Here is a 20,133-nt window from a genome sequence, read left to right as displayed (position 1 = left end):
ACTTTTTGCGTTTGTTCAACACATTTAAACTAAACTCTTAATTGTTCTTACTTTGGGTTAGAAAATCTGACAACTTGCTCTATCTTCCCATGTTTATTTCAAGATTAAATATCGAGACAGTGAATTCAGCGTTTGTGTGTAAAACCTTGGGTAGATCAATTTTTTGCCTGATCAAACTGCTGGAGATGCATTATGCTGATGATTAACCAGAGTGGTGGATTTAAAAGCACATTTGTTACACAATCATATCTTGTGCATAATATATAAAAGCTATTTAAATGCATACAACCTAACATTATATTATAAAGCTCATTTAATGGTCGCTAGACACACGTAACTAGTATCCAACATACTCTGTGCGGCTCACTACAACTACTAAAGAAACTAAAGAAAATAAGGTCAGTTACAAAAGAGCAGCAGCGCTGACATCCAGAGCATGTGCTGTGTCTTCAAACCACCAGGAGGCTCTACAGGACACTGAACTACACATGACTATTCAACCGCTGATTTTAAAGTGTGGAAGTGGAGGTAGGAACAATAACCTATGCCTAGGGAGGTAAGCCCTCCTCACCACACAGGGGAGTTGGTTTCGAACGGTGGAAGAGGTTTGCTGGTGGAGACCGAAAGTGAACAGGAGTATTGCACGAGGCGACATGCGATGGAGGGTAGATGATAAGGGCCTGAAAGGGAAACATCAGTATTTTTCAACCTGGACCCTATTTTCCCATGTTTGTGTGTCTAAGTGACACACAACAATTTTTGAAATTGGTCCAGTATTGAGCGAGAGCACTGCAGCCAACGCAAAAAGGGCAATTGCGCTCCATCAATGTACGTCCACTAAAAGAGCTTGTTTTAGCCACTGACAGGTTTTGATTGTTATTATAACTGTCTAACACCAATATGAAAAGGACCCTACAGAGAAATAAAACGTCTTTCTTTATGCTACCTTTCGTTTGATCCGGCCTGTTTGTTATTGTGTCTAACCAATTCTCGCTCAAGGAGAAGTCTCGTTCTGAAATCTCGCATGAGGTAAATTGTTGCCGGAAGACTACAGTGGAAACGTGAGTGAAGGATAAAAAAACAAAAAACAATGGTTCGTGTTTGTGCATTTCCAAATTGTGCCAACAAAATGTCGAAGAACACTCCACGCAGCTTTCATAGACTACCTTTGTTGGATAGGGACACACTGAAGTTGTGGCTTGTTGTGATACAAATGGATCCCAACACTCCTGTTCATACACTGCGCCTTGCAGACCTTCGGGTCTGCAGTGACCATTTTCACCGGGATGACTACTGCCAGCCAAAGAGAAGAAGAAATCTTATACCAAAGCACTTTTTCCTAAAGAAAAATGCTGTTCCAAGAGTGGAGAGACCTGCTGCAGACAGAGTGAAGGTAGTAGCTAAAGTAATTGTGTTGACCTGGCATCAGTAACACAGGAAAGCATTGCAGGGTAACGGCAAAAACAATCAAATAAGCCGAACAAGCTGACATTTTTGGAGTGATAGAGTGTGTGTGTGTGTGTGTGTGTGTGTGTGTGTGTGTGTGTGTGTGTGTGTGTGTGTGTGTGTGTGTGTGTGTGTGTGTGTGTGTGGTGTTATGTCATATTTTTGCCAGTGCCGGCCCTAGACTTTTGGGGGGCCCTAAAACGGATTTGGTTTGGGGGGCCCCCCACATTGTAACGTGTTTCCACTTTGTATGGCACTGAACCAACTTTTGTATTGTCAATATTAGTTAAGCACATAAAATGCTTATAAGCATGTAAAATAATAAGCATGTAGACTAAAGTGGGTCCTATTAGCAGCAACGCTAACTTAAAATAGACTACAGTAAATAAGATATGAATGGTCCTTCTCAGGGCCTTTTGCTTGATATTGACACATGGTTTTGTGTTGTTTTCATTGGAAATGTCTGAATCTCACCTGTTTTTTATGTGTAAGATGTCCAAATGTTGAAAGGATATGACACAAATAAAAAGGTATGATGCACAAGGCAACCATATGTTGAAGAACATGGTGCAGTGATCCAATGAGAAAGAAAGACAAAAGAAGTTTAGAATGTGAGTGGGTTCGACTCTGACCTGCGGCCCTTTGCTTTGTGTCATCCCCCCCTCCTCTCTCTCCCCTTTCATTTCTTCAGCTGTCCTGTCAATAAAGGCCTAAAAATGCCCAAAATATATTCTTAAAATCGTTTTTTAGAATGTTCAAATATGTTAACATAAAACTGCCCCAAAAAAGGGCAACATTTCTATTAGGTAAAACGTAAACATTTTAATAGGAACCAAAACACTAAATCAGCAGTTAGTTTGGAGCACTAACTTTTTTCTTTGTTTGATTATTATTAAAGTATTGAAGTGGCCACTATAATCTGGTTTAAAGAACATTTGGGCTTTTCCTTATGCTTTCTTATGAGGAACTTCTAAATGTAACTATATGTAGTGACAGTAAATTCCAAACTGATTGGAACATCCACCATGCAGGCACGTAAAAACATATGGATGTTGCAACATCCAAAGAATTATACCACTTCCTTTAACCAACCACCAAATGTAATTTATTAGTAACTTAAATCATGGGCTGCAGTTCTGGCAAACTGTCAAAGAATAGCTTGTGAAGATACATAACCCAGGTTGTGTTAACTTTTGTTTATTGCTTTTGTTTATTTCATATCTACTACAACTGCAAAAAACATTTTTTTTGTACAACAGAATCCTGGGAATGCTTGTTCCGTAGGGGAATTACCTAAATTCTCCATTTCGCACGTCTCTGAGATCCTTGTTTTGTTGATATTTTTTGGCAATAATTGCATGAAATGTTGTCAGTTTTTGTTTAGGAAGTTTTTAGAAGTTATATTTTTATTTTGTTGTCTCGTAAAAAAAAAAAAGAGACGGGGGGGACCGTAACTGCTTATTTTGCTTTATGGGTAGGGTTGGCTCTGGGTAAAACACTCTCGTTCAATACTTGACCATTTTCAATGACTAATGTCCCCATTAATCATTTATACATGAATACATTGGAAAATAGGGTCCAGGTGGAAAAATACCAAAGTTTCCCTTTAAGGTGAGTCCTGCTTCATTAGTTGATATTGAGGCCCTGTCCTGAAGAGTCTATGTCAAAGTCTAGTTTAATACCTTAATTAGCTGATACTCTGCCTATGTGGTACATGCATGCATTTGTGTTTATTCAAGTTGCAACCATATACTGTAAAAAATAGTGGACATAGCAGCAGTGATGTCACTCATTGGTTTGTGGACTGATGTTTTGAAGCCTCGAGTTTGGCAACACGGCCATTGTCATCTTGATTTTTTTGAGACTGGGCGTGGCGATTTTTGACGAGAGGGTGGAGCTAGGGAGGGTGATGCGGCCAAGCCTATTATTTGTTGTGCTTACAATGATGCTGTGCTAAGCTAAACGCTAAATAAGGAAAGTTGCTGATTTTCAACCCTTCTGAAACGAGTTATCCAGCGGAGGTTTACCGATGTGTAAACGCAGACCTCCGAGTACTGGCCCCACTCATTTGCATGTACACAGAAAATGCAAACCTTCCCCTAAGTTACCAGCTAATGCTAGCGGTGACTAGAAATTAGATAGTATGTAGGTTTAAGGCACTTCAGCAGTGGCTTCACTTACATACCCGGAAGCGTTGTCCATTAATTTTACAGTCTATGGTTGCAACTCCGTAAACCAAAAGCAAAAGTAGGCTACCCATTATGCAGCATAATGGCCCCTGTCAGAATTATATTATTGCATATTGGCTATATCAATTACTTTTATGAACTCATATTTATGTGCAAAGTAATTGTAGTTTTAGTATAAAAAAGCAAAAAAATGGGAATAATTCCAGCTGTGCATTCGACTGTAGGGTCCTGATTTTGAAAAAAGAAAAGTTACTTTACTCTATATTGACAGGAAGTCAGATCCTGGTCTCTAAGTCTTGTCCCCAGATACATTATAAGATTGTTTAGTGCCTACTACTGTACTGTACAGGCGTTTAGTTTCAGACAAGGGGAGAGCTGTGCCTTTAACTGCAAACTGCTGGCTTAAACGTAACTTCGCGAGATTTGCTTGGCGCCGCGACCTCATGTGAGACACCTCCTGCGCGAGCCAGTCCGACGTTACCTCTGCAGAGGAAAACGCAATGGAGCCCTGAACATTTTTCATTTCTATCTCCATTGACCCCTGGAAAACAAAATTCGTATCCAAATACTGCTTTATCTGCAATTTATCTGAGGCGTAAAAGGGCGGTGCAACAATGTGGATCCAGGTTCGCACTATAGACGGGAAGGAGACGCGAACCGTTGAGGATCTTTCTAGATTGACCAAAATTGAGTCTTTACGGTTGAAAATACAGGACATCTTCAGTGTAAGCCCACAACAGCAGCGCCTGTTCTACCGAGGAAAACAGGTACACGTCATTTTGTGTCACCCCTTCATGCAACAGTCGGTTTTTGATGTTCTGGCAGGGTTTGGTGCTAGTGAAGAGTGAGTGGTCTCTGGTGCTGTAGCCGTTTCGGACCCATGCGAGCTTCCTGTTTTGATAGGAATTCGCCAATAGTTCTTGCGCAAGAGCCCGGGGTACGCGGCGTGCCAGCCCCCAAGAAAAACAGCGATATTACATGGATGTATGGTCATATTATAGAACCTTATTGCATTGTTAGGGTTTGCGATGAGGAGACCTGCCTGCATGCAACAAATGCCTCACCGCCGTAGACATGTTTGTTTACATTGCCGCGCGAGAGAAAAGAGAACATGGCACTCTGTTTCCACATGTAGACAAGTGCAGTGCAAACAAGCAGCCCATATCACTCACCGATGGCGATGAGCACTTATTTAACCAAAATTAACGGCAGCTTGATTTAACCTTGTAACAGCCACGTGTCCCTATATATCTATAACGCATTTATGTTTAGTTTTTTAGTTTTTTTTAAAAACTGTTTAAACTTTCTGTTAATATGTGGCACCAATCTGTAAACTGCACTGATCCCGTTAGTAAACCACCTGGCTCGTGTGCATGCGGTGTGTTATGATGATGTTAATGATCATTTGAGGGAGGAGGGGACTCGTGGCTCCACGTGCACTGACATCTAAAAGCAAGTGTAGTTGTGTTTACACCCTGGCGTCACTAGTGTACAGTTAAAACAGACAAGGCTGTCTGCTGTAAAGATTGCCTACCTCTTTCTCTCATGGCCTGACAATTCAGTAGTGCACATACTGTACAACACAGAATAAGGATGAGTGTCATGCTTCCTAGGCATGCTTGTATTTAACCCAGGACTGTTTGCAAATATTAAGCCTTACTTCAGTATCAAATGATTTTTATTTGTAAGGCAATGTTTCATTATTTAGTAATAATTAAACTCTTTCCATACTAACAAGGTGATATTTATATTAGTAATGGATGCAAACATATTTTTTTCATCTCTATTTCAGTTCACATTTAATTCCACCAAAATGAGGTAGATATAGTAAACATGTTTTAGATATCTCTGCTGATTCCACCACACCAACAATTCAATGTAGTTTGGGTTAACTACACCCCATACCTGTCTGATTACATCAGTAGTGCAGCCTGTAAAAATCCTCCACTTTGTCTCCATATAACTGCATCATGACAAATTCTTCATATTAAGATACTGTGATTTAATTGTGATAAGTTAAGATTTTCTGTCACAGTGTAAGATGTCAACTATATAAACAAATACTATATATATATATATATATATATATATATATATACACACACACACACACACACACACACACACACACACACACAATATTTTTGAATTGAACCTTTTAGCATGTGGTTTTGAATACAGTTGTAAATAGTAGGCCTATATATTATTGTTATTTTAAATATGTAATATTGAAATCATTGTAATGTTGTGATAATTACACTGTACAATGCTGATTGTTTACATTGGTCACCACAACTTTTTATATTTGATCATATTGTCTTTGCTTATAATGAATCAGTCAGAATTTTCATTCGGAAATTATCCTTCATGGTAGACTCTGGAAGTGCGTTCCTCCTCTCTTAGACTCTGTCATATGTCATTCCATATCCTACAATATAACTCAAGAGAATTTGTAAAAACCAACACTGTTCTGGGAAAATATGTTTGGACCAGTACTACAGTCTCACTTTTTTTGGGAAGAAACTAATGCAAAAACCACAATAGTCATTCCATGACTAAAATAATATGTCTTTGGTCTTAAGGCTACAACCAGGCTGTGGTTTTTAGTAAATGTCCTGGTGGGATGGTAGTTCCGCACACTGTTGAATCATGTTGTGTTAGAAATGTGACAATTTATATATTACTGTGAACAGATGTTAGTGTAACTTTTCTTTATCTCACGTAGTGATTGAAGAAAGTCTGATGTTATGTCAGCAGCTAGGAAATACAATGGTATGAAAACTGAAAGTGCTGTCTTGACATGGACAAGTGTTTGAGTGTGTCATGGCGGATGGTTGCATGCAGCCTTAAAGCCTGTGGTTTACCTGTTGAACACACACGGGTATATTTTATGATCTTACACACACACACACACACACACACACACACACACACACACACACACACACACACACACAGACACTCATGTTGCAACTGCAACTGTTGAAGTAGTAGATGTAAACAATATTTGCACCCTTATACTATAGTGCTATAATATGAAAATAGTTCTGTCTGATTAGAAGTCTGTATCATTCACTATTTATGTTCTGTTCAAATATGTGAACATAAAGTATATAAAATAATAAAAGACAGAAAGACTAACCCACTTTGTATAATGTGTGAAATGTTAGTGAAAGCCTGCAGTGTATCAGCTGTTGTTCTATCAGTAGTAAGTAGACGATACTCACTGTTGACAGGACACTGCTCATGATTTATTTAGTATGTAAGCATAACATTACAACGCTGATATTAACACAGTATGATTCAGCCAGGAAGATAAGCCCCCAGGAAGCAAACAGCCCACATGGTGTGTTGGTCTCACATTGTTTACATTATTCACACCTTCCTTCATTCATGTGTGTCAGGCAGTATTATAGGCCAAGAAATTCCATTATAAATGGTACTCTGCATGTTCAAGTTGTCTAATCTACTTCCTGTTGTGTAATTTAATGATAATGTGACATACAAGAACATTCAATTCTGAGTCATACAGACTGATTTTCAGAATGGGTTGATGTTCTTCTGTTTGTGTGCTGTATATACTACAGGGCAGAGAGAAAGAAACTAGGCTACTTCAAGAACTGTTTGAGAGATGGTAATGGGTAGAATGCCTTTGTACCGGTATTTATACAGCACATGGGTTTTTTTGTCAAAAAAACAATGGTTTACTTGGCAAACCATTATTATGAAAATATATATTTTGTTTCACCTCTTGCACCAGTGCCCTTTGATGCATTTCCCTTATTTCTACTTGTAAACTAGTAAAAAAATATGCGCAAATGTTCTGAGCAGTTTTCATAAGTCAACTTTAAAACACCATATTGACAAAGAACAAAGCAAGACTTCTTCTTTCTACTCAAGATTTTCAGCAACACATGTAGCTACAATTTAGTTAGTTTACATTTACTTTATTAACAATAAATTATCTTTTATGCTGGAGTTGTCATTGTGGGACTGTTGGAGCTGTGGTTGCAAATGCTAGGCCCGTGTAGTAAATTCTGTGCTTCCTTCATTTCACTGGAACGTAAGTAGGGAGGGTTAATTAGGGGGTTTCCATATGTTAAGTAATGCATGGAATCAGCCAATGACACGCAGCAGCAGCGTACACTAGCTAGTGCCCTTACATGCACGGCCTGCACTCTGTTAGGATTTAGAGTTGTAGCAGAACAACTCAGTCTAATTCCTTTTCAAAATGGCGTCTTGTTTTTCCCTCCAGCTCACTGCGCACGCTGCCTCTCCGGTTCAAAGTCATGCTTGCCCTTGACTCGGAAGGGTCTCGAGCCAGCAGCCACACAACTTTGCCTCAGTGTTTGTTTTCATGGGTTTTGCAATTTGCCTGTGCATCTCTGTTTCACTTTGAGCAACGTCTCACGTCACTCACATTCACGAGCAGACTCACACACCACTGTCCATGCAGCCTTTCTGCTCAACGCCCACACTCACTTTTGCAATAGTAGTCTCATTTACCAATTTAAAAAAAAAAGGTTTGGCCTGTTTATTAAGTGGTTTAAAACTCAGCCTGTATTGCATCTGTGTGCTTCAAATATAAGGTTGTTCACTTAATGTTTAAATGGTAGGGCTGTCCTCCACTGTTAGCTGTTGCCTATTGTTGGACTGTAGGAACGCTTTATTGGCTTGCCCCCTTTCAAGCAGACAGTTGCTGTGACCTAGATATTGCTACAATTTGATAATACATGCATTGATGTTGTGGCTCCTAGATTGATGGGTTTTCTTTGGGCATTGCCAAGCGGTAGAATTTCAGGGGAAGCAGAGTTGGCTGCAGACATGCATGTACACAGTCACACCCTTCTTTGACAGATAGGCTGGACAAAGAGCAAAGACAAAGAGAGGCACTAAACCCCGATTACAACTGCAGGCTTTCTGACACTCCCACATGTTTTCAAAGTTTTGCCACTCCTTCTCATAGTAGCTTTAGCTTGCATAGTGGTCAAATTTCCTACCTGTTAATTGTCAGCTCTTACACCTGCATTGTGAATAGTAGGATTTACCCTTTTGTAGTTTTTTTTAGCTCAGATTATTAGAGGACTGCCCAGGTTAATTACCTAATTGTCTCACATGTCTTGGGTTTGGTTTCTTGCGTCAATAATGGCACGTTTGCAGTTAATAAATGTATAAGAATTAGAAGCACAATCGGTGATCTGAGTGTAAACAAAAGGGTTGTCTCATAACCAAATTCAAAAGACAGGATTACAACCTGCTATGGGTTAATCCGTCAATATCAATAGACATACTAATTTAAATGTAGAAATTAACATAAAAAAAGAGAGATTCAGAAGGAAGCAATAAACAACCTTTGTCACTTTTCCATGTAATTTGTGCATATTAACAGTGGAAATTTTTGAAAAGAGATTGAATGACTGTGTAGAGAATGAGGGATAAAAGTCCAACGATGGAAGCTTGGTAGATGGCAGGCACACAGACACACCCCCATGTCATTGTTTTTGTAAATCTGACCTATTTTGCGCAGCTCTTTGCTAAGATGGCCTATGGGCGGAGACGAGGGCGATGAAGAATTTGTGTAGGAGTAAGGGGTTTGGATGGCTTGTCAGAGCAAAAGAGGCTAATTTCTCCTCAACAGCAGCGTGGGCCCGGCTTGGGTTTCACACCTTTTTAAGCTTCTTTTTAGAGACACTGAGAATAAGAAGAATAAATGGGCCGCCATGATTTCTTTGTCTTTAACTTTGGTTCTGCCTTTACTCAATGGCTTAATGTATTCTATCACTGCTATGCAGGCATATATATTAAGCAGCAAGTGTTGCATAGTTAATTTAATTTCAGAATGATTTAGTGCTTCTTTTTTTAAGATTATTATTTTGGCTTTTAATTAGTCTATATCCACGACATTTCACTTCCGGGATTGTTTAGGTGCCGCTGGACATTTCGCCGGATGTCTTTGTTTCGGCTGGATGTCCGTTACCTTCCGCTTTCTTTGTGTTGACATTTTAAACTCTGGTGGATTTATGAGGACTATGGTTAACTGCTTCTCAGACCTCTGCAGGGTAAATCCAGACAGCTAGCTAGACTATCTGTCCAATCTGAGTTTTTTTGTTGCACGACTAAAACAACCTTTGAACTAGGGCTGGGCGATATGGACCAAAAGTCATATCCCGATATATTTTGGCTGAATATCTATATACGATATATATCCCGATATTTTTTCCGCAAAGTGAGAGCAAATGTTCAGTCAAAGTCAAAGCCAAATATGACATTGTCGCATGTAGTTTCATAGAAACCGGCTATTTCAGTGAACAGTTGCAAAATCAAATGAATAAATAATAAACAGGTTTCTTCACCTGGTTCAATGCTCAGCTGTTCAAATAACAATAAAATGTAAACAAATGTACAAATAAATACTGTATAACAACAGGAATACCTTTTTTGAAATCAAAGCTCCATAAGGTTTGTTTTAGTTTTTTCCAACGTTTTAAATTGTTAAATTTTTCTTCCACACATTTTCAGCGCTTATTTCTACATCCCATATTTTCTGATATAGGGCTGGGCGATATAGATAAAATCAGATATCCTGATATTCTTGACCAAATACCTCGATATCGATATTGCGGCGATATATTCTAGAGTTGACAGTTGGTGCTCTCGCAAAATATCTTCACACTTAGATTTTAGATAAATAATCATTAATAATAGAACAGCTAGAACAGTCTGGTAAGTTCAGAAAAGTACATCACTTCACTGTAATGCAGCCTTTAAAACCAGGAAAAGACCCTTATGTCATATCACGATATTACGATATCCAAAATCTAAGACGATATCTAGTCTCATATCACGATATCGATATAATATCGATATATCGCCCAGCCCTACTTTGAACGTACACATGGTCCACCAAAACAGTTGCTTCCCGAGGCTATTTTGCAGAGGCGCCATTGCTCCGTGCTACGCTTAGCACCGCCCAAGATGATTGTGATTGGTTTTAAAGAAATGCCAATAAACCAAAAATAAAATCCTGGTATGCTGTGTGGACTCGCCAGACCCTCTTCTGCTGCGCTGTGGAGGAAAGTCTGGCAATGCGAGAATAGCCTTTAATTGATAGGACAGCTGAAGATAGGTAAGGGAAGAGAGAGGGGGAACGACATGCAGCCAAGGGCCACGGGTCGGAATAGAACCTGCGGCCGCTGCGGTAAGAACTGAGCCTTGCAATTAGTGCTTTTGAAGCTTTTTAAATTCAATCCTGTGTGACCGCCTGTTGGCAAAATAATAAAACGTATTGCAAAATTACAGCCAAATCTCTTCCTACCCGCAGTTTCAACACATAAGCTAAAATAGAAATGAGGTAAAATCGTATCTTGGCCCGACATCTTCAGTATGTTTTTACAGTATCTCTGAGCAGCCACAGGTTTTTCTCTTGTCTTTGTTTGCCGTTCTTACTGACATTGTACTTTGGTTCCTGTTACAATAAGACAATTAGTATTTGAAAGACTGCCTGTTGAAACTAGAGAAATAATCCTTGTGGAGAGGTGTTCATTTTAGGTTATTCAACTATATAATACACACATACAAACGCAAGCACACACACACATACACCGTTTCCATGCAAAGGATATATATATATATTTTTTTTTAATCCAATTGGTTTTAGCCTTTTTTTTTTTTTTTGCAAAATCTTCAAGTTAAGTGTCTGGTTTGTCTAAAGCTTTGTTGTGATCTGTACTCGGGACTGAAGTCTCCCTCTGGGACACACATTTCACTGAGTCAAATAATGAAGATACCAGATTCTGCATTATTTACGATGAAGGGGAAATGTCATATCCTTGATGATGTTATTCGTCCTCCATGCTAGAGAAAGTCAACAAGCCAATATTTCTGTCCAAGAGATCTTGACCTCCATGAATATATGAAGCATTTTTCTGACATTTCCAGTTTAGATGGTGGTCCTTTTGTTTGAAGAAATATTCAGCTGGTTATTACCGATGTCTGGCTGTAGCACCTCGCAGTGAGAGGCTGATCACACAATGAAGGCGTTGGGGAAAGCGGGTACTGCTTTAATATCATTTATGAGGTTTGATGCGGTGCATGAAATTGTACTTTGTGTTGTTCTGATACTCAGCTCTGTCTGCGTAATTCTCCGTCCATCAACACAGTACTTCTCAACGGTGAGGCTAGCTGCTGGAGGTCCTACCAGCAATCTCATTGTCTGTTTTCTGTTAGTGTTTTTGCCTTTCTTTTCTTAATGCAGTATCAAGTAGCACAGGACAGAGAAGGATAGACAATTACTGAGACTAAATCGAAGACAGAGTTTAGACAGAGAGACAAACAAAGCAATGCTGAAATACACTACCACAGAAAAACAGACAGGTGAGTATAGCAACCACTGTGCGGCTGTGTTTGCACCATTGCTCCTCTGATCTAAATTTCATGAGACTATTAAAAACAGGGAGGGATGGGGAAATTGCGCTTGCTCCCTCTACTGCTCTCCTGCTACACCTTCAAACGCTCTCCTCCTCGCTGTCAAATAACGAAGAAGAGAGCGAGTTAGAGTGGCGGCCATGCTCGTCTCTAGTACAATGGGCTTGTGGGGTTGAGCGCTGAAATGAATGGCTGATGTCTGTAATGAGTTGGCGTGCCAGCCATAAGCTCCATTTCTAAGGCAGTAGCTGTACTGTATACTTAACAGTAGATCGCTTGTGGTAGAAGTGAAAATATGGCTTTCTAATGGGCCCTCATGTTTTTTTTTCAAGAGCTTGTTTTTTGAGAGAACAATTTTCTGATGCCCATACGCCGCACTGCCTGAAAGAGTCGCGCTAATGCTGATGACGGTGGTGGCGGGTTTGTGTCAACAGAGATTGTATACATGATTCAGGTTCATGGGGGTGGGGGGTGGGGTTGCTCTCTTTTGGTTGTCATAGCAACCCAGTCATTTCTTTCCCCCAGCTATGTCTCCTATCACTTGAATTCATGTATTTCGTTTCATTTGTTTCTTTTTTATTTTATTTTTGTAGACAACTGTGTGGGCTACATGTGAGTAGAGCTGCAGTTCATCATCCATTTCTATTGGACTGGATATGTAAACCAATACAAACGTGGTTAGTCAGTGGTGCTAATTGTTTCATTGTTTCCCCCTTTTATAAGAATAAAAGCGGTTCACTTTGATATGTAGTTTTATGCATTAAATCACTAGCTAAACATGGGCTCATTTGAGAACAGAGAGCAGATGTTGTTGCTGTGGACTCCTAAGCAACATCCTTAAACAACACTGGTGTATTTAAAGGCATGTGGATTTATTGAAGTGCTGTGTAACAATACATAATCGTTTTCTCTCACTGTGCTCAATGTTGTCTTCTGTCTTATGTGTTCTTTGTTTGTCCTTGAGAAGCAGCAGAGTGTAGTATTTGTCTAAGGGCATATTGTGGCGCAGTGGTGCTCGTTTCATACCACATGGATGTCTATTAGGAAGAAAAAAAGTTTAAAACAATTGGGAACATTTTTTTTTTTAGTTTAGTCAATTAATTGAACATGTTAAAAAACAATACAAAATAGAACTTGTAAGCAATAAACAGAAAAGTAAACAACAAACTAGATCATCAGCAACATACTGTATAAGCAACTCAAATGACATTGTTCATGTTTAAAAGGCATAGAAAGAAGTAAAAAACGTTTCTAGTCCTACCCTCTCTTCATTTTTATTGTTCATAATATAAATTCAAATCCCATCTATAAGTGTCAATATTTGACTCAGTCGGCTTGAACAGATCAGCTGTTATAATCAAAAACAAAATAACGTGGATGAATTAACCAAAAAGCCAAGCAGTCCTCAAAAAAAGAAATCACTGGTCCAGCTCATTGCCATTTAATATTTTGTTTCTGAATAGTTTTTTAAGTTCGGATAAATTGTTAATTTTTTTTATCTCACTTTCACAGTTGTTCCACAGACTAACACCCTTTGTGGTAATGCAGAGAAGTTTCATATTTGTTCTTATTGGTGGTTTTTTGAATATACAGATTCATCTCACTGTGTGTGTGAAACAGCTCCTGGATCCTACTAGGCAATCCTCTGAACATTGTTTGAATTGTTTTGTAGTCAATCAAATCTTGAAATTTTAGTGTTTTTAGTTTTATAAATAATGAGTTTGTTGGTTCTCTGCAGGTAGTTTTATGTGTAATTCTTATAGCTCTTTTTTTGGAGGATGAAGACTGGATGTGTATGAGTAGGAAGAAGCAGTACAGTGTATGCAGGGAAGCTTGATTAAGTAGGTCTTATTTAGTATTTCTATTGATTTGGATATTTTGGCTTTGACATAATTTATGTGAGGTCTCCTACTTAATTTGTTGTCTATTATTACTCCAAGAAATTTAATTTCAGAAACTCTTTCTAGTTCTATGCCATTTATTATGAGTTTCATCTCTGTGTCGGTTGATCAATTCCCAAATATTATAAATTTTGTTTTGCTTAAATTCAACGTTAGCTCATTTTCATCAAACCAGATCTTCATCCTGCTCAATTCTTTTTCCATAGTATCCAGAAGCTATCCTTTAATAAACAATGTCTTTGTAGACATTTGTGCAGTTGTCCAAATACACCATCGTTGGGCAAGTAGTTGCCTGCATGGTAAACTAAGATACAATTATTGCTGCAAAAAAATAAACAAGCTATTTGAGGACTAATGAGTAATAAAAATAACTGTGTGTTGCAGCACTATACAATTATGGTTTTTTGCATATGTAAAGCTGTGTCTATCCATACATGTCGGTGGCTTTTTTATTTTTATTTTTTTTTATCTTTTTAGATGGAAGATGGCCAGACACTGTTTGACTATAACGTGGGACTCAATGACATCGTCCAGCTGCTGATTCGCTCACAGACCGACCCTCCAGACAGCCACGCCACCAAGGACTCCTCTGGTGTGGCCTGTAGTTCAGACCTCCCCCCTGACTCCAGGTCAGAAAGCCACAACTCCCCAGCTCCCGCCTCCCCCGCTGCTATGGAAATCCCCACAAATATAGACAATGGCAACAGCAGCATCACTACCAGCACTGTTAACGAAACCAAGCCGGACACCAGCGCTACCAGTAACTCATCCAGTACCAAAAATGGGTTCAAGTCCTCCAGTCCAGCACGGGACACCCAGCCCCCCACATCCAGCAGAAACACACTAGTCAACCCAGGAATTGGTGTGTACAAGGTGAGGATGAGAGTGTTAATATTTTGAAAGTATATGCAAGGTTTTGCATGTAACTAGTCAGACTCTTAAATTACTCTCTAAATTACAGAGCATGTAATGCCCTCCGAGCCAAGTCCCTGCCAGAGATTCTCGGGCGGGCACTTTTATGTATCTTGTGCTCCACTGCTCCAAACTCCTTACCACACTGTACATACGAAGTCCACGTCATTTCTGAATTAAATATGTTGAAAAAAGAATTAGTTAGTGGCTTAATTTAGCTTACATTAAATAAGGATTGGATGAGTTTTACCTTAATATGCCTATATACTATACAGCAGTTTGGAATAGAGCCATTTCGAACATGACAATAATAGGACCACCACGACTATGATTTTAGTTCCCTCGTGCATGTGGAGATTTCTTTTTTTTTTTTTTTTTTTTTTTACTAAGCAGTTCTCCTTTCCTTTCTCCACTGTCTTGTGCTGTAGCACCTCAGACTGCTGAGATATATAGTATTCCAGGCAAATAAATCCTTCCATTCTCACTATTTAACTGCTCTGTCTGTAGGTCAGATACCCTGAATGCCTTTAATTTATTAGGACTAATGACCTTTGCACAAGCATGAGGCAAACCTTGCTAGGGAGGCAGATGCCAAACCACACATAAGAAACAGGTCTTTACAGCCCTGTCACTAACTATTTTACAGATTATAAATAGACTGCAGTCAAAACCCATACGTTCGTGAGTCTACTCTACTGTATTCTACCCGAGCTTTGCCGGCTGGCTGGCCCACATGTCTGAGAATTATACAGTATGTGTGGGACTGGACACTTTTTGATGTCAAAAGTCCGATCCAGCATGCAGGAAGATCAATACTGTAACTAAGTAGATTGTAAATTAGTCACATGCCTTCACAGGCTTTAAGCATTCACTGCAGACTTTTCACAGAGGAGCCACACAGTGCCACAGATGCAATTTATTTCAAGAATGCATCTCAAACATTTGTGCTCACAAGAATTTAAAGAACATCATGAATCTCACTAGGGTGATAATGTTAAATTAATGTTAATTACTCTAGTGTTTACTGAGTTCCTCTTAAGTCCCAGGATGCCGTTGGTAATGGTTCACGTGAGTAGTCTAACAAATTCATTTGCAGAGATTTTTAACTTGCTTAAAATATGAATACACCTGTTATCAATATGTGGTAATGTAGTTGGTGACACAATCTTGACTGATGGATTTCCTAATAAAGTCTGAAAGTTGTTTTTCAGACTGCATTGACAACTATAATAATTGGCTGCCCAGGGTAGGGAAAAACATTTAAAAAATCTGATACTCTGTATCGCTTTATTTAAAGTATTTCATGTGTAGCAAATGGGCTAAAACATGGCATGTTTCTTTGAACAAATGACAAATGGGATCAAAAGAGACCAGGTGTTATTTTTGTCTTTGTGTCTTCTCAGATTAACGAGCTGGTGGACTGCAGAGACGTCAGCATCGGTGCCTGGTTTGAGGCCTGCCTCGAAAATGTGACACGCACTCCCAAAGGACAGATAACGCCCACCAAGGGCAAGGTGGGCCGGCCCCCAAAAAGGACTAATAGAAAGCTGGAGGCCGAGCAGGGACAGGCCTACGGCCAAGGCCAAACCACAGACAGTAACAGGAATAATGTTGTGTTAGGCTCTGAGAGTAATGGAGCCTCCACCTCTCAGACAGACTCTACAGCAGCTACAGAGACCAAGGAGAGAGAAGAGGGTGTCATTTACCACATTAAATATGACGAGTAAGTGATGGCTTATTATGCTGGGGAGAGTGTTCCTACTGCAACTGTGCTGATTTTGGTTGCAGCGATAACAAACCCATCATCACGGGTTTTAAATAAAACTGCACAGTTGAATTTTGTATTTTAGCGGACATCTGACTGCACAGTGTCAGTGCGGCAGCATTTTGGTCTGGTGAACAAAATCCTCATAGATGGTAAAATGCTGTTTAGGATTGGAATGTGCATGTGCTGTGGCTCAAAAAGGTGTGAATGTGTGCCTTCTTCATTGCATATGCTGTTACAGCACAGTATAAAATAGGTTTTTGTTTTTGCTAGTTATCAATGTATTTACTCGTGCTGCTGTTGTGACATTCTTCACAAAAACTGTGTGTGTGTGTGTGTGTGTGTGTGTGTGTGTGGGGTGGGGGTACTATTGGCTGCATGCATCAGTAATGGTGGTTTGGCGTTTTGGGAATTGCAGCCTCTGCTTTCTCCTGGCAGTTCAGGGGATGAGAGGGGGTTTGTGTAGTTGGTGCTACAATTTGGACTCTATCTCTTGCACTCTCCTTTTCCAGCAAATTCATTCAGAAGCCAATGTTTCCATGGTAACTCATGAGTTCTCAGGAGCATTACTTCTTTGCTTGCCTCCTTCAGCTTTGTCTGTAATTGCTGTGAACATGCCACCGGTGAGACATAGCCTCCTCGCTGCGACTATCATCGTGTGTGCCTGTGCGGTTTCTGTCATGGGAGGATGTGCCAGAAAAACTGTATCAAGGGTTGTTGAGCAGTAAATGTTTGTTTTCTTTTAGACAGACATCATTCCCATTTGACATTCCGAAATCCTTCAAATCCCTGGCATTCTGGTTTGTTGTTTCATCACTTGCAATGGGACTGGAGTGTTCCTGCAGGGACAATCCAATAATGCACACCATTTGTTTCCCCGTTTTTATTTATCTGTTTGTTTGTTTGTTTATTCAGATTATTGTTTTCGCCTCATGTTACTGATTTGCTTTATTTGATAGCTGACAGTCAAGAGAGGCAGGGAAGGAAACGAGAGTGAGACACAAATGACAACAAAGATCCCACGCCAGTTTTAACCCTGGACATAGCTGTAATATGTGATTTGCATCTTCACCAACTGAGCCACAAATACAACCGCAATTTTGTGTGCTGTGCGGCTTGTTTAATATACTCTTTTGCTCTCTACTAAATGCATAGTATCCCTCTCTGTCCTGAGCGCCATTCCAGGTTTATTCCATCATTTTGTTTGCTAGAGAAAAGTGGAGGGTGGGTAAGATTGCTCTGCCTTCCCACGCACGCACGTACACACACGTTCTCCCCATCAAACACCTGCCTGCATAGTCTGAGAATTGAAAATCAGCGCTACAAAATGAACCGCCATTTTTTCGCATGAGGCTGTTCTCGACAGCATTTATACAGAATGTAACGAGCCACAAAATCAAAGGGTTACGTTGGGAGAATCTCTCTTGTGCTCAGAGAGAGAGAGGACTCTGATATGGGTTCATGGTTAAATCTTGGCTGAGCTCAACATATGTTTAAGATTCTCTGTGGAGAGAGTAACAAATATAGACATAAAATAGGCATATAATTAACACAATTTATGTTCATGTAGCTTTCAAGTAGACCATTATATTTGCAATATGGAAATTTGAATAAAATGAATGTCTGGTTAAAATTTTGTTTTATATAATTTGCTCTATTACTTAACCGTAGTGCATCCACTACACAACAGGATTATTCCCTGACAACATCCAGACGAGTATTCAGTATCCACATGTTGGGTTATTAGTATGGTCCCATAGAAACCAATTTCACATGTCACAGTAGGAAAGGCACAGGTGTAAATAGTAAAATTGATAACTGCTGAATTAATTCCATTTAGCTGCTTCAGTTTTAGGGTCCTGGTATTGTGCATGCTGGCTCATTATCACACTGTCTGGTTTACTAGAACCCTTGAATATAATGTGGCCATTGTTAATGTTATTAGTAACACCTGTGCTTTTTTACAATAGCAAGTAACAAAAAGGCGTATTGCCATCTGGAGCTCCTCACCTCATGTGAGAAATACAGATAGTCCAGATAGCTGTATAAACTCAAATTGGCATTTTGGGAAGCTTTTGCTTAAAAAGAGAGGCTTAAGCGCTTCTTAAATGGGCTCTGTCTTCTAATTAGCCAGGATCGACATATGCAATGGAAGAGATCTTACCAGTATCTAAAGCTGTGGCGGTTGGCCTGCCCTTATCTGAGCACAGTTGCTATCTGAGTGCAGCTGAGAGAGATTTATTTGCTGCAGTTAATAAGTGACAATGAAATAAAGTTTAATTTAAGTTTAGTTTCTCTTTCTCGCTCGCCCACTCTCGATCTCCATTTCTACACAGAACAGTCATTGTTTGATGAGTAGTACCAAAATACAAGATGGCTGGCATTGTTTAATTACAGTTTTATGGGTCTGAGCACATTTAGGGTCATGTTTAGTGTGACTGTAGTCTTTGGCATGGTGCTTAATAGGCATTTTTCACAGAGGACATTTTGACCTGTTAAAGTAGAAATGGCACAGGTGAATTTAATAGAATTAACGATGACTGATTAGCTGATCGTTAATGTTATTAGTAACACCTTTGCTTTTCCTACTTTGACAAGTCACTGCTATGAAAAAGGCCTATTTGTCAACTGTGTAAGACCCTGCCTCATTACATATCTCACAACTGTGTGATCACCATGCAGTTAATAACTTCTACATTTCAAATTCTACACTAAATGGATTCACTAACCAAATTTGAGAAATCATTTCATCAAAAATATTTTTAAAGGTGCTCTAAGTAATGTCACACTTTTTTAGGCTACAACATTTTTTGTCACATACAGCAAACCTCTCCCCACTATCCGCTAGCTGCCTGTCCCCTGAACACACTGTAAAAAAAAAAAAAAAAAAAAAACGCAGTCTCTGTAGACAGCCCAGGCTCCGCAAACGGCAACAAAAACAAAGTGCGCCAACCTGAGGCCTGTACTACAAATCAAGATCAACATGCCCTGGATTTATTTCCGTTACCTGGCTTCACCTAACCTAACAACCGCGGTCCCGCATAAACGGTGTCACAACGGTTTACAACTAGTTCAATCAACCCAGTGTTTCCCAATCCAGCGACGTGCGCATTCATATAAAAGAGGTGCTGTTTGCACAGCATGACCAATCACAAACCTCTACCAGAGCCGCATATTTTACATAAGAAGAGCAAACTATAATTCTACATCAATATGAAGAACACAGACAAAATTTTACAGGCAAAACGCAATACAGTTGCTGCTTCCTAAAACAGGAAGGAAAGCCGGCAAAAAATAGCTGACGCTGTAAATGCGTAAATCACAACGCTTATCAATATCACTTCCCCATCAGTCAGGCACAAGATCTGACCATAATTACACTTGTGCTTTTCATAAACTGTCGTTGCTTTAGCCTATTATTTCAGTTGCAACCCTGGCAGTGGAAGCGATCGTGAGAACAAATATAAAAAATATAAAAACATAATTCAAACCTACG

At 39.5% G+C, this 20,133-nt stretch overlaps 1 protein-coding gene across 2 annotated transcripts in view; it reads left to right on the top strand.

The window, feature by feature from the left end:
* Positions 1-1,021: 1,021 nt before the first annotated feature.
* uhrf2 (ubiquitin like with PHD and ring finger domains 2) overlaps positions 1,022-20,133 on the top strand; it is a 33,454-nt gene continuing 14,342 nt past the window's right edge. The window contains exons 1-3 of one of the 2 annotated variants that reach the window (XM_028601759.1): positions 1,022-1,393; positions 14,438-14,833; positions 16,276-16,595. In XM_028601759.1, coding sequence (XP_028457560.1) covers positions 1,091-1,393; positions 14,438-14,833; positions 16,276-16,595 — 1,019 coding nt within the window. In that variant the 5' untranslated portion in view covers positions 1,022-1,090. Of the gene's footprint in view, positions 1,394-4,092; positions 4,403-14,437; positions 14,834-16,275; positions 16,596-20,133 lie in introns of those variants that run through there. The other variant, XM_028601760.1, reaches the window with a different exon arrangement.

The sequence above is a fragment of the Perca flavescens genome, chromosome 16, assembly GCF_004354835.1.
Source record: "Perca flavescens isolate YP-PL-M2 chromosome 16, PFLA_1.0, whole genome shotgun sequence".
Lineage (NCBI taxonomy): Eukaryota > Metazoa > Chordata > Actinopteri > Perciformes > Percidae > Perca > Perca flavescens.
The sequence above is the reverse complement of the archived record's forward strand: the minus strand, read 5'-3'. Positions and strand labels throughout refer to the sequence as shown.